General features: G+C 40.5%; 1 protein-coding gene across 3 annotated transcripts in view; it reads left to right on the top strand.

Annotated features, from left to right (window-relative positions):
• The window catches only part of LOC134211440 (methylcytosine dioxygenase TET), a 470,864-nt gene that overhangs the window by 123,881 nt on the left and 330,861 nt on the right, over positions 1-16,122 (top strand). For 2 of the 3 annotated variants that reach the window (XM_062688291.1, XM_062688292.1), the window contains exon 5: positions 9,326-9,400. The exons of the other annotated variant lie outside the window; for it this stretch is intronic. In XM_062688291.1, the coding sequence (XP_062544275.1) occupies positions 9,326-9,400 (75 nt within the window). The remainder of the gene's footprint in view (positions 1-9,325; positions 9,401-16,122) is intronic. 3 annotated transcript variants of the gene reach the window in all.

Genomic DNA, 16,122 nt, shown 5'->3' on the forward strand with positions numbered 1-16,122 from the left:
TTAGGACTCGAAGAACAATCGCCGATTTGGATTATCGAACCATCAAAGATAGCGCTGAAGGTGACCGGAAGTCGCTAAAAATACGATAGTAGTGCAATTTACAACAGTTGGAGATTTGAAGTGGCATCGTCAACTGCGATTACAAGGCCGTCGAAAAGCCACTCCATAGGATCCGACAGACGCAATTCCACACCCATTACCACCGCCGCCCAGAACAAGCTGCAGGGTTTGAGACGTCGTAAAATTTGTACCCCCCTATTCGGGAATTAATTTCCATCTAGGCGCGTATTGTCCAGAAATTTGTGTATCGGATCGCACACGTGGTGTCGGGCGTCGATTGAAAGCGGCCATCTTGTTTTCGCGTTACATAGAAAAAAACCGTTGCCGTCGCTCTTTCGCCACCGACGGAAGTTGATGACGATGTTTATCGTCCGGCACGGGGGCACATTAAAGAACTGAATCGAGGGTTGCACTTGGAAGAGATTCGCCGAAACGGTCGCCATCAGACCGGGCGAGGTGTTGGCGTATTTTTCTCGTTTTAATCGATTTGCTGTCACATTTGCCTGAATGTATGCAGCGTTCTTGCTGCTTCGTTCCGATATTTATTGGCCGCGTAGGTTTCGCCGGAGTGCGACGGAAGGGCAGGACAACCAGGAGAACGCGATAAGAATGACAACTAGGGGTGGATATTTATCTCTTGAGATTGTAAAATTTGCAACCCGGCTGATGTTGGCAAGAATCGGAAGAGCAGGATGTTGTGCAGTCCTTGTTCGGGGTCTAGTTAAAAGGTGGAACACAAGACACGAATGATAGCTGCTGTCGGATGGAGCTTCGCTATCGCTCGCCATGTCAGTGGTTCATTGTTAATATTAAATCAAGATTAATTTATACGCTAAATAAATTTAATTTATCTCGGAAAATGTTAAGGCGAAGCGAAACGAAGAGCAGTGCAGTGCAAGGCAAACTGAAAATATATGTATGCAAAGTGCGATAAACCGTCCATCGGCATCGTCGTTACGATTCCGCTCGGATGCATAAACATATGCGCACAGGAGGCGGTTCGAGTGGGTCTCTGTTGTTGATGGGTCCACGAATGTCAAGTTACGATGCACCATGGCGTAATTATTTGTGGTTCAAACTGTAACTACAATCTCAGCAAAAATGTTCGATAAGAAACGAACTGACGGAACAGCTCGATAATGTTTATGACGGTGGGAGAACTCGCCGGTTAGCAAATAAAAAGCTAATGGATCTGAAATTCATTTTAATGTTTCTGTTGCACGATGTCTAATTCACGAAGGAAAAATAATCAATCAAAAAAAAATGTGTTTTTTAATTGGTTACTAATTTTATTTATCCGTTAAATGGTCCTACGTCAATTATTCTTAAACAACTGGTAGGCTGACCATACGTACCGCATTTAACGGGACAGTTCCGTTTTTCAGGCCTTATTTTGCTGTCCCGTTGTAATCTAAAAAATCCTCAATTTGTCCCGTTTTTTCATGGATTCTTCCAAAGAGCTCCAAAATATTATTCAAACAAAATTCTATATTTTAGGCAGGCATCTGAAATCAAATACATAGAAAGTGTTTTTTGTGTGTCTTTATTAGAAAGAGCCCTCAGCTGGCTCATCTCTCAACAAAGAAAGTGGACGAAACCCATATAGAAGGGAGTTTTTATGTTATTAGTGTTGCTTTAAAAATAATGCTATCTATGTAGTTTTGTACTGTCCATTGATCGACTTTTCTTAAGGTTTTTAACAGTAAATGACAACAGGTGCTTCTTCGGGAGATTTTTTCTCATACAGTTTCTTTTCAATGATTCCGGGAGGCAAGTATTTTCTGAAAATCAGGTCACGCCTCAACGTCAATAAAATGATGCTCAGGGACAGACATTCTAAATTTCAGATTAATTTTCGATTATTCTTTTTGAATCTTCCGAAGTAAGTAATTCATACTTTTTTTCAAATTCGCATGATGGCATGAAAAAATAATTTATGAATCAACTGAACAAAATCGAGTTTAAGGTAGTTTCAAACCGAGGGAAAATTTGATCGGATTAAATGATAAATTTAAGATCCTCACGTACTTTACTTTACGCATCAGGAGCTTGTCTGCAAATTTCGCCCTCATGTGTGTGGACGGCATTCATATGGAATTCCGTTATGAAAATTTTTCAATTCGCCCCGATTTAAAATACAATCCGGCGGAGATTTCCAACAGTCCGAGCTGTAAGCCAGGCCAGGATTTTTTTTTACTTTTCGCGGAGAAATTGCATGAATCCCGCTTTTTTTGGGAGCACACGGGAACAAAATCAAAAGGGACTGTGAATTGATTAGATTTGACATTTATTCTTATACGTCAACCATATTCATGTAAAAAATTGAAATTATATTTTATAAACGTTCTTTCCTTGTTGAGATTCTTGTTATTCTCATCCGCAGATTTTTTTCCCAAATCAATAATCCTACACAGGAAAAAATAATGAAAACTAATAAGCGCGTAAAAAATAAAGACGTGAAATGTTACACTATTCTGGGCGTACACGGATCTTTTCCAACAAGTTCGCTCTAAATGTATTCTATCTGTGGCCCTCTATCTGTGACCCTTTATTTTTTCTTATCCTTCTAATTTCCATAGCTCTTGAATTTTATCACAAGGGTTTTTTTTTACATGTCCCGTTTTGCAGGCGCGTTTGACGTTTTTTCCACCGAAACTATCTGGCCAGCCTACTTCTAGGCTTCTGTATGAAAATGGTTAAAAGGTACTTACACAAGACAGAGCATAAAGTATTCACATTAATGAAACAACTTCACCCCGAATTTTGACAAACGTCGTATAATTATTCAAAACGTAGAATGATTTTCTCATATTTTACTTCATAAACTCACTCAAATGATTTGTACGATTGGTACTGAGAATGGTCACTGCGATCAATAAAATGAACCTTGACTATATTGATTTTTGGTGATAAAAGTACCTCACCATCAATTGAACGTCTGTATCAGATCCACGTGAGTAATTGAAAATGTGTTCAGTTTTACAGAAATTTAATAAGAAGGGAGCGCTCAACAGTGGTTTTGCCAAAGACGCAGAGTAGCCACGCGGCTTTGGGATAGTTCGTCGAATGACATTTCGTCTGATGGCATTTGGTCGAAAGGACATTTGGTCGAATTAACATTTAGTCGACTGGACGTATGGTAGAATAAACGTTTAGTAGAATAGACATTTTGTCAAATGGACATTTAGTCGAATGTTGAAAGTAAATTTCAGCATTATAGGTCGGTTATAGGTAATTTAGTAAAATGGATGATTAGTCAATGAATTTTTGAATAAATTTGATTAAATAGTCCACAAGAGACATGGATAAATTGATTGAAGAAAACAAGTGGACGCGATGAAGTTCAATCAACAGAGAAGAAACGAAAGGTCATGAACATTTTTCAGGCGAAAACAAAAACATCTGAAGACCCGGCTGGACTATAGGAAAATTATAATTCTTCAATGGTTAGCCGATAAGTAGTATCTATTGGACGTAATGTCTTTTCGACCAAGTGTAATTCGACGAAACATCATTCGACTAAATGTACCAAGATTATTCATTCGAAAATCTGTTTTGGACTAAATGTCCATTCGACCAAAAGTCTATTGGACCAATCCAAAATAGCCATTCGACTAAATGTCCTTTCAACCAAATGTTCTACGTCTTTAGAGAACTAAAAGTTAATTTTCGACTAAATGTCCATTTGACTAAATGTCCATTTGACTAAATTTTTTTTTTTTTTTTTTTTTACGAGGGAGAATGCATTTACACACTAACCCAGTACACGTGCATTGTAGTTGCCAAACTACCACACGGAAGTGTACTGGAGTGTCGGACTCGACCATACCGGTAATACCGACTAAACTCCCTTGGCTCCACCATCGTTTCCCCAGGAACTACCTCGCAGTACTACTTCTGGGGATGGCAGTACTAAGCGTACTCGCTCATTATCGCTCACACAGGCACTCGTCCCACGCGAGACTGACTTGGGTGCTCGCACACCATTCACTCCATTTGAGTCTTACTTGATGTTTCCTGACGCTCCGCTGCCATGCCTCGAGGTGTCAATAGCGGTAACCGCCTGGGCCTACAGATATTACGCTACGACACTCCTGCCTCAGCACGAGCAGATCAATCACACCACTGCCGAAGCAGACCACACGCCACCCTGCCGAAGCAGGGATACCCCATGCACCACATGTGCACAACTGTAGGTGTGTGGGTACAACCCACTGCTACCCTGCCGCTGAAGCAGCTTCTCCAAAGACCATTCGCTCCATGTGACCCTTTTTCGGGTGCTCACTTAACATTTCCACTGCCATGCCTCGAGGTGTCGAGAAGGTACCTCGACTCCTACCTCAGCATGTGCAGTCCATACTCAAACTTCTGCTGCGGCTTCGAGGTGTCGATAGCGGTAACTGCCTGGGCCTACAGATATTACGCTACGACACTCCTGCCTCAGCACGAGCAGATCAATCACACCACTGCCGAAGCAGACCACACGCTACCCTGCCGAAGCAGGGACACTCCCCATGCACCACATGTGCACAACTGTAGGTGTGTGGGTACAACCCACTGCTACCCTGCCGCCGAAGCTAGCTTCTCCAAAGACCATTCGCTCCATGTGACCCTTTTCGGGTGCTCACTCTAACACTCCACTGCAATGCCTCGAGGTGTCGATGGGATACCTCGACTCCCACCTCAGCATGTGCAGTCCATACTCAGACTTCTGCTGCGCTTCGAGGTGACAATAGCGGCGACACGCTATGACACTCCTGCCTCAGCACAACCAGATCACTCACCCCTGCCGAAGCAGCTCACGCGCTACCCTACCGAAGTAGGGACACCCCAACTCCACCTAACACTCCACTGCCATGTGCCTCGAGGTGTCGATAGCGGTATGTAGGGACCAATCAACGATACTACGCTACGACACTCTTACCTTAGCATGTGCAGTCCATACTCAGACTTCTGCTGCGCTTCGAGGTGACAATAGCGGTGACGCGCTATGACACTCCTGCCTCCGCACAAACAGATCACTCACTCCCTGCCGAAGCAGCTCACGCACTACCCTACCGAAGTAGGGACACCCACATGCCAGTTGGCACTCCCTGGGCTTGTGCTTTTGAAGCGGCACACAGTCGCTTTGATAGGAGTCCGCTTTACGGGCACTTGTAGGTTTTTTGGGAGGGATTTAGCAGAGCCCACTGCTAAATCCCACCACGCCCTAGGCAGTTCCCCCTGACTCGCAGACAGCTGGGGAGGGGTCGTCAAGCCCTTGGACATGGTCCATGCTGTCCCTGCTGTCCCTGCTGCCCCCGATGTCCATTTGACTAAATGTCCATTTGACTAAATGTCCATTTGACTAAATGTCCATTTGACTAAATGTCCATTTGACTAAATGTCCATTCGACGTAATGTCCTTTCGACCAAATGTTATTTGACTAAATGTCATTCGACGAATTGTCTTTCAACGAAATGGTATAGGTTCATTGAATCGTTTATAATTTAAAGATAATTCATTCATTCATTCATTTGCATTTAGTGGAATGATTCATCGTAGTTGGTTAGATGAGTTCGCTAAGGGGGGGGTCCGTAGAGTAGTTGTCTACACGTCTGACTCTAAATCAGATGGTCATGGGTTTGATTCCCATTCTCCACACCCTTTAAATATTAAAGAGGTGATAGTCTATATGACTTTAAACGAATGGAAAAGTCTACGGACATAAAAACAAACGAATTATAATTGTAAGACAATTAAAAATACAATACACCCAGCTGATAAAGAAGAGCATTATTGTAAATTCCATTGGAGTATAAATAGAAATAGGTGGACATATGGCCTGCGATGCCGGTCCAGTTAGGTGGGTGGTGCACAAAAGAAAGCACCACCCAAACAGAAAGAAGAAGAAGAGTTCGCTAAAGGCAGTATCCTGCCGGAATTATTTATCTTTTTCTGTATATATTCTTTTTATGGACCTATCATTCTTTGTTCAATATTGTAGCAATATTTGAAACACTCACAATCATTTAGTTTTCAATTATTATTGACCAGGATTTCGGCTTTTCGTTTCAATGAGACCAAAGCAAGCGTTTTTTTTCTGGCAAAGGAAGATTTTTTTTCGTTGTTTATGTTGAGGATCATCTTTCACCCATCACCCATCTTTTCTCTAGAGGAGGATAAACGAAAATCTTGCCATATATATGGCTACGTTCGGATGTGGTCACTTCCGAATTTGCTGCCAACTGTTCCGTTTTTCGTTGCGATCGCAGTACTGCTACTAGTGATCTTCAACGTGGTGGTGGAGTCTTGATTGCAGTGCCACTCAGTTGAGCTGATCGACCTACCTCCTACCTAACTCACAAACAATCCTCTACTCACAACACTACGACGCAGTTCAGCAAATTTGTGAAATGGCTAAGCAGACGGATGAAATCATTATCATCAGTGATTACAATTTGTCCTACTTAACGTGGATATTCGACGATGATTTCAACAGCTTGCTTCCATCCAACGCATCGGGTGAACAGGAGATCACCCTAGTTGAGTCTATAGTTGCAACATGATTATATCAGCTCAACAGCTTTCCCAACTCAAACGGTCGCATTCTTGACTTGGTTAATGAACCGAACGATATCGAACTTTTCGAGCCTACAACAGCCCTCCTCAAAATGGATAACCACCATAGGCCCTTCATTCTTCACATTAACGTTTAAGATGAACGCATGTATTACGCAGAAGACCCAGATTAAAGTGACGACAACAGCTTCGATTTTTGTCGGTGTAATTTTCCTGAGCTAACCGACGCACTCTCTTGTATAGATTGGACAGACATCATTCACGCTGCAAACACGGATTGTTCGGTACGTATGTTTAAGAAAAACTGCAATCTCACGCTTCGAGAACACGTCCCGCGTCGACGAAAAAGACAGCTAGCTTTCAAGCAGCCGTGGGGGACATCTGAGATGCAACAACGAGAATCGTTCACTTGAATCGCAGTACAATAGTTGCCAAGAAGCTGCATTTCGACGCTATATACTTCGAACGGAAGCATCCGGGATCGTACTGGTCGTACATTCAAAAACCGTAAGAGTAATGGCCGAATTCCAGGTGAAGTGACGTGCAAAGGACTCAAGGCCGACTCTCCTAGCGACTTGGCAAATCTGTTCGCCGACTTTTTTGAAAATGTACACAGTACTTCCTCACCAATATTTTCCACGGACAACATGCAGTCATCTCCTACCTACGACTTAAATTCCCCCCTCTAGCTGTAAGACATAGTGATGTGCTGAACGCCTTGAGGAAGAGCCCGGTGTTGACCACATACCTCCACTTTTCTTGAAGTATCACTGCAAACTCCGTTGCTAATTTTGAATCGGTCCCTGAATGAGCGCACATTCTCCGCAGCATGAAAGCTAGCTTCTATGACGCCAATTTTCAAGGCTGGTAAGAATCAAGCAGTATATACTTCGATTTTTCGAAAGCGTTTGACAAGGTTCCGCAGATCTTACGATTGACAAGCTGGGACCACTGATCTTCATCTTGTTTGTGAACGATTTGTGATTCCGTTTGAAATCATGTCACATGCTATACGCCGATGATCTAAAAATCTACAGGGTAATATCCTCACATCTCGACTGTCAGGCTCTCCAGAACGATCTCGAAGAACTTCAAAGACGGTGCACGGAAAACGGAATGGAGCTCAATGCAAAAAAGTGCAAAGTAATATCGTCCTCCCGCCGTCAATCCAGAATAGAGTTTGAATATTTTATCAACTAAGCGATTCGGGACCTAGATGTAATTATAGATAGCAAGCTAAGATTTAACGAGCACATCAGTATGACAACAGCAAAGGCTTTGACTGCTCTAGGATTTATTCGTCGTAACACTGGTTTTTGGATGTTTTCTGCGCTCAAGTCACTTTACTGTTGTTTAGTCCGCTTTTTGTGTTTGGTCGCTACCATGCGTCCAAACTCTCCGAATGGAAAGAGTTCAACGCTCTTTTCTCAGATACGCTTTACGACAGCTCCAGCTCCCACGGAATGACGCATTAAACTGTAAAGATTGTTCATTTTTGATCTTATCAATAATTACATACACAGCCCTTCACTTCTCCAAAACATAAATTTGTATGCACCTACGCTTCGCGATAGGCCTTCTCTTTCCGTTAGACGCCACAGTACCTCCTATGGGTACAATAATCCGTTTGATGTAAGTATGTTAAATGATGTCAGTACTATTTTCGATTTGAATATGTCCAAATGAATATTTAAGAATAGGATTAGAAATTTAGCATAAGAATCAGTCTGTGGAATTGCTTTGTTTTACATTCGAGGCGAAGTAATAAATAAATAAATAAAGTATCAAGATTATTCATTCAAATCTGCTTTCGACAAAATGTTTATTCGACGTAATGACCCTTTGACCAAACGTCATTCGACCAAATGTACGAAGATTCTTCATTCTAAAATCTGATTCCGTCTAAATGTCCATGCGACCAAATGTCCATTCGAAGTAGTGTTCTTTCGACCAAATGCCCTACATCTTTAGTGAGCTAAAAATTTGGCACTGGCCTGGTTGATTAATTCCAAGACGGTGACTTTAGCTGAAAGAGGCAGGTTCTTCAACATCAGATACCCCTCATGAAACTTCCGAAGAATTTCGAACAACTCCCGTGCTTATTTCGAAGAATGTATGGGTGATGTACCAACTTAGCAATATTTGAATCGACTTACTGTTCCTGTTGTATCTGCTAAAAAATAAAGCTATGAAAAGAGAGTTGATTTGTTTCCTGATTTTGTGATTTTTCATTTTAACAAAATGAATTGACGAAATTGGGCCGTATTTCTTTGTTTCGCGATGAGATGAATTTGAGTAAGAACGAAAACGGTTGCCCTCTTTGATTTTAAATTGGAGCAGCGCAAACAGCAAATATTACAAAGGTTACTAAATTTGCTACGTTAACAGGTCAGTAGCAAATATAAAATTAAAATAATCTCATGGGGACTTATTATTTTCGTTTACCAATAAAAAAAAATTTCAATTTGTTGTTGGAACAATTTCCATATTTTTTCGCCTGTTTTGTTAGTAGATTAAAGTATTTAATAGAAAACATATTTTGGTTATAATGTAGATTCCCATAGAAGCTTGTACATTAGCAGTAGAACAGATACCAAAAATGAAGTAGTTTTTAGTTAGTTTGCTGAAACGAAAAGTAGAGCTAAATCACCACTGCTACAGGTAATGACATCGAATGCTTCGTATTTCGATTCTCCCCATCAGGTCGTGACGTACGATGCCAACGGGCAACCTGTGCGCGAAGGAAAACGAGGCCGTGGAAGAGGACGCGGTAACGGGGTAAGAATACAAACCTTTTCCAAAGAAAAAATCATCCATGCCTAGAATCCAAGTACTTTACACATCGAATTGTTCGATAATCATCATCAAGCGAAATCGCTTGAAAGTTGACACCCGGTGGGATTCACAAATGCCGGCTGCGCGCCGCCTTTTCACTCGTCATTGTCGTCGTCATCGGTCATAAATAGCTCCATGATGCTGGCTTTCATCGTAAAAGCCAGGCCCCAGTTAAAGAGGCAACTGGATCTGCCTCAACATAAAACTCTGCCGACGGATGCAAAGAAAGAAATCGTCTCAGCCCGTCAAAACATGTGATCGCATGGGACCGACCCCGAACGGCGGCTCCGGGGCCTTGACAGTCATCTATAAGCCTGCTGCCGTCAACCTGCTGCCGACCGGGCTGGGTCTTTCTCTCGGGGCGACGGGGGATTCCCATTCGATTCGATACTGCACTCGTCTGAATTGGAGCGAACGAGAAAGCAGACGACACGGTATCGGAAGTATCAAAGTCAAACCGCACCAGACGTTGTTGTTGTCGTCGTCGTCTGGGCTGAGCACCGTCGTCGTCGGTCGTCAGTGCCTACACCTACAACAGTAGTCATGGCGCTTCTTCTCCGTAGGAGGGAAATTCTTTCCCAACCATCCGACAAACAACTCTGTCTGCCGGGGGATCAGTTTCCCAAGAACTCGGTGGAAGGAGCTAATGCCAAAACGTTGACGACGACGACGACGACTTACGTTTCTAAAACACATAAAATCGTATTCCGGTGCTAAACGATGCAGAGGTAGGATAACGTGGGTTGGCTCCATCATCAGACACATCTATGCTATTAAAGCTACACTTTTATGGGATAGAAGAGGAAATCTTAGCCGTGGAGCACTGCAGGTTGGGTTTGGTAAGATTGCTATTTTGCAAAAAAAAAGGATACAAACTGAGGATTCTAACGATGAAAACTGGGAACGATGATAGAAACAAACTTTGCAATGTCAGGAAGATATGCTTCTTGATGGAAAACTTTAGGCGGTGAAGCTAAAATAGCAAACGAAATGTTTCCGATTCTCATTTATATTTGATTTAAGATAATGGGTTCGAATATCAAGCATTCCGTTCAAATGTTCTATTTAAAATTCCTTCCGTTGAGCCCTGAATTTCTTTGTATTGTCGATAATCAATCTTTCTCGTCAAAAATTGTATCTCGTTTTATTATGTCAGGCGATTCCTTGACTTATTTGAGGTTAATACATTTTCATATCTTTGACTGTTTGGTAACTGACTGCTTGGTAAATACATGCTTTCAGATCCATATGAAGAGCATTTTATGACTAAATCCTGAGAAATTGATTTATCTTTTGAAGGCCACATATTTTCTTTGTAAGTTTACTTTTAGACAAATTCTTGTTGGTTCAGGCTTTATACTATCAATTTCCGTTTAGACATCAGTGGATAGGGTAAATCACCAACTGTTGAATTACTAAATTTCTTATCTATTTTGATATTCTTTAAATATTCTATGAAGAAGTTGCTTCGTAAAAATGGTCAACATCGTTTTATGAAAGCTTATCTTTAATTTTGTTTTACCATCAGCTGCACCCAGTTTTTCTACTATCAGGTGACTGTCGCTCTCGATTCCACGTTATGCGTCCTTCTTCTGCCATATCCCCCAAGAATTTGTTTGGTCTACTTTCCTTCTATAGCAAAAACAGAGCCCCAGATGGTCACAACCCGACGAACCATCTGGCTTACAGATCGTAAAGTTTCACTTTCATCTTGCCTCAACACGTTTTTTACTGCTCTCTCTCTCTATCTCGGGTGGAACTTGGAACTGAATAATCGTTTTAATATAAATAACAAAAACTGCTGCACCGACTTGCAACTCATTCCGTCACCCTGGATCATTCCAGCAGGGAACCTAACCCACAGAAGAGGAGCACAGTTCCAGCACCCGGCCATCATCCGATTCCCATCATAACAAATAAATGTATACATTTATTATACCATTCTGAAGCGGAGCATTTGAGGCGTCTGCTGATGGGTACCCGCACGTCTGGCACTTTATGATGGTGCAGCCAGCAGCAAAAATGCGATGATTCTGATTCCAAGATTCTATGGAATGGAAAACACTTTTCCTCTCGGTCTCGGTCGGCGTCGTAACTGAGCCGATGGAATCAGATTGGAGTAGATTTTTTTCCTCCGGTTGGGATCCGGTGCATCATGGTGACCATGAAATGGATGAACTTGAGTAGTCAATGTTTGTTCTGCAAAAGGCTAGGTCGATCATTTCTTGGAATCTAAAAGCAAGTTGTAACTGGAAAGCAGGTTGTAGCGCATAAATCGATGTTGTTTTTCATTATTCAGATTGAGTTGGATGCTCTACTTTCTATGTTATCGAAAGCCATTACCGATAATCCTTTGGTAAAACTTGAGATCTTACACAAACAACCATCAGTGTCATAAAAGGATGTACCTAATGGCAATAACTGATGGATTATTTTCAACTCCCTGCTCTTGAAGTTCTCTTCGACATTGCCTTTCTACACATATACCTTAAAGTGTATCATTTTAGAATTCAATTTCAAAACTAGATCTCGCTTTTTGTGGACCAAATCTCCAAAAGCAAAATCGAGCTCTATCTGGAATAAGGGCGAATGTTGCAAGGGAGTGGATTTCTATGCGGTTTATAACCTCAGAGCGGTAGAAAACAAGAAAAACTTGCATTCGAAGGTGATAAACCGTTAAAAAATCCTCTGCTAGTCTCTTTTATTTATAAGAGGGGAAGTCGACGAAGAAAATTATATCGTGAATCATTCGTTCTTTACCAAAGTTTATTTTGCGTTCATTCTACGATCCGCCCAAACGTACCTATTTCTTCGGGGAGCTCATTTTGCGATAGAAAGTTCAATTGTCGATAGAAAATCGAATGAACTTCCGAATGAATTGTCCTGACAATCTCTGTTTATCCGTTATGTCAGTATCCCAGCATAGATTAAAGAAGAAACACTCGACAATCTCCAATTTGATGAGCTCCACCAATACTATTTTTGGAAGCATCGAAAAGCATCAGCAAGTAGATGCTGTGTACATTAACTTCGTGTAGGCATTTGAAAAAGTTCTACACGACATTGTTGTCCCAAAAACATAAAAAATATGAACAAAAACGTGCAGTCGTTGGTTTGCAAACGCTCTCCAAGCGTCGAATACATTTAGGTAGGGGGGACGGTCAATATGCGCCCCCTAAGCAAACCTTCGAATATAACGATGATAAAAATCGAAAATAATGTGCTCTCAATGTGTAAACCACTAATTCAATTATTTATAATACGGAATACAAATTTTGACGAAAAACCAATTAGATTCCAAGAAAACGATTTTATTTTAAAGTGCTGCATTTACGTGCAAGCCACCCCGAAACTAAAACGCGCCAGCTTTTTTGCCTTGAAAAAGACCACATCCATTGGTCGAAACGTCGGGCAGAGTGAAACATTAATCGTTTAATGTGTTTAAAAGACTGAGATAGCCGAAATCTCTACATAGTTCATTTTGTTTTGGTAAATTGTCGTGTAACTAGTTGATATGTGCATACAAGATATGTTTATTCTATAATTTATTAGGTGGGCGCATGTGACCTTCTGCATTACGGAGCCAAATCACTATTTTCTATTCACGGTACATGTATCACGCAGCCAAGAAATTCCTGCAGTAAAGTCTTGAGGTCTACATGAGTAACCAATGATTTATCGGACTGTTTCGAATATAGTATATGCACTTTGTGAAACGAAGAATAGAATGTGTTCACAGTATGGGTTCTTGGCCGTCCAAGAAATCCCTGGAATAAGGCCTTTAGATCTACATGCGTAATCATAGATCAATTGGATTGTTTCAAATATGATGCATGTCCTTTGTGATGCAAAGAATTATCTTTCGTTACACATGTAGATCTTAAGGCCTTACTCCAGGTCCAAGACAACCTATGCCGTAGACACATCATACTCTATAATTTGAAATGGGCATGTACCACATTTCACATCTTTCGATTTATCTTTGGTTACTCGTATAGATCTGAGTGCTTATCTGAAGAGATCTCCCAGTCAACACAAAATCGCATATTCTAGCACATAAGTTTACATGGTGGAGGCGATATAGGCGCATTCCTCCATTTGACTGCATGCAAAATGTACGTATATGGCCTCCAGTTTGTACACTTATTCGCTATGATATACGATCTTGTGTTTGCTGGGCTCTTGGATGGCCTATATTCTAAGTTGTGAACTCTTTCTATTCTATGTATGACAAATAAACGTGTACCATATTTAAAACCAGAGCTTAAAATATTCATCTTCATGAAGCAAATTCAGTCCGAATTTTGGTAAACATCGCATGAATATTCAAAACATAGAATGACATAGTCAAACGACTGCTCCACCAACTCATTCATTCGACTGTCACTGAGTGTGTTTACCACGTGGAGAAAAAAACATAATTTGCATTGTTTATGTTGTTGTTTACCGTTGAAAGTGCCTCGCGGATGAAAATCAGATTCAGTTCTATGTGATGAATTGCTTTACTCATTTGAAACGTGTTCAGATTTCAGATAGTTTATCAATTTGTAAAATGTGCAAAAATATTCAATACTATGTATAATAGCCCTGTTTGTCTGTCCGGTGACTAGCCAACCAGACGCAGCACGCGGGGAAATTCTTACAAAAAAATAAAATATTTGATTGATAAAATTATATTCAATTCTTTTTGACTATCAGATGCAGAAAACAAAACCAGTGACAACCTAGGCAACCAGACACAGCATTTGATGAAAAAAATCACAGACAACAGACGTTGAAAATTTTGATTTTTTTTAATGCATGAATTAATGAACCGTTTATATTGCAAAAAAACACTTGCCATGGGCGCTACTGCGTCCACAAATAACCCAGTCAACACAAAATCGTATAGGATGCAACATAAGATGCTAAAGTGGAGGCGATATACGTACATATTGTATGGGGAAGTACCTATATGGTCTCCACTTTAGCATCCTATGTGACATCATATACGATCTTGTGTTGACTGGGAAACTAGTGACTAATATTCAACCGAATATTGACAATCCAGAGCCGACTATGAATGTGTCTGGAAGTGAACTGACAAGTGAAGGAAGGTGGACTTCACTAAAAATATTCGATTATTTTACACTCTGTTTAAAACCATCCAATTGATCTTTGAATAATCGTGTAAAAAGCGTTACTCCAGGAATGACCGAGAACCTCTGACATTGACACATGTAAAAGAGCACGTGCCATTTTTAAACAGTTTGATTGATCGTTGGTTACGCGTGTAGATCTTAACGCCTAATTCCGAGGATATCTTGGATAACTGAGAACCTCTGCCGTTGATTCGTTTTATTCTACACATCCCAAAGGGCATGTACTACATTATAAACAGTTCGACTGATCTCTAGCTACGCGTCTCTTAAGGCCTAACTACCAGTGTTTCTTGATAAACCGAAAATCTCTTATCTTGGCTCATTCTATTCTACACATCCAAAAGGACATATACCATTTTTAAAACAGTTTGATTGATCTTTGATTACGCGTGTGGATCTTAAGGCCTAACTACGGAATTTCTTACGTTGGCTCATTCTCATTCCAAAATAACATATATTCTTCTTCTTCTTATTGGCATTGGGGCAAAGCCGGCTCGCAGCTTAGTGTTCATTAAGCACTTCCACAGTAGGGTGCCAATGAAAATGACATTTTCGAATTTCTAAAAACGACATTGCTCACAAGTTTCATTACCCCAAAATATGACCCCATGCTAAATTCGAGCTCAATCGGATTTAGTGATGCCTAAAATTCATCAAAGTTTTGAAACTTTTACCCATGAAAATTGTCCCAAGGAGGGACCAAAGGAAAAGTCGAGAATAGAATTTTTGTTTTTGATGTCAAATGACTTAAAAATGCATGAAACGTCGAGATCCGAATGTAAGAAAAAAATTGAAAAGAATCGATTTTTCTCTAAGAAGTTTTTGGGACTTCGAATTTTTTCATCGAATTTTAACACCGGATGATACGCAAACCAAAAATATCCTCCCATGCAAAATTTAAGCCAAATCGAACGAAATGATTTAGAGGTGCTCAAAATTAAACAAAACTTTATTTTTTTCTTACTAGGTGGAAATAATTTTTTTTTTTTGTTTTTTTGGTGCCAAAGGACTCAAAATGCATGAAACTTTGAGAATTATTTTTTTGAAAAAAAATCGACTGTTTTGGGACTTCGAAAAAATTTCTTATGGCGAAAACAATTTTTCATCAAATTTAAAAACCGGACGTTACGCAAACATTTCTTAGGCTCTAAAATATGCCCCTATGAAAAATTTGAGCTCCATCGGACATGATTTAGGGGTGCTCAAAATCGTGCTAACAAAAAATTTGAATTTTTTGTCCCAAAACAGCCGATAAAAAAAAATTCTCAAAGTTTCATCCATTTTGAGTCCTTTGGCATCAAAACACACAAAAAAGTCCTCCTTGTGAGAAAAAAAATAAGGTTTTGATTAATTTTGAGCAACCCTAAATCATGTTCGATTTGGCTTAAATTTTGCATGGGAGGATATTTTTGGTTTGCTTATCATCCGGTGTTAAAATTCGATGAAAAAAATCCCAAAAATTTCTTGCTTGAGCTTGAGCTTGAGCTTGATTGACTGCTCGTAGTTGCTACTCCATTATGACCA

This window comes from Armigeres subalbatus, chromosome 2, assembly GCF_024139115.2.
Source record: "Armigeres subalbatus isolate Guangzhou_Male chromosome 2, GZ_Asu_2, whole genome shotgun sequence".
NCBI classification, from domain to species: Eukaryota; Metazoa; Arthropoda; class Insecta; order Diptera; family Culicidae; genus Armigeres; species Armigeres subalbatus.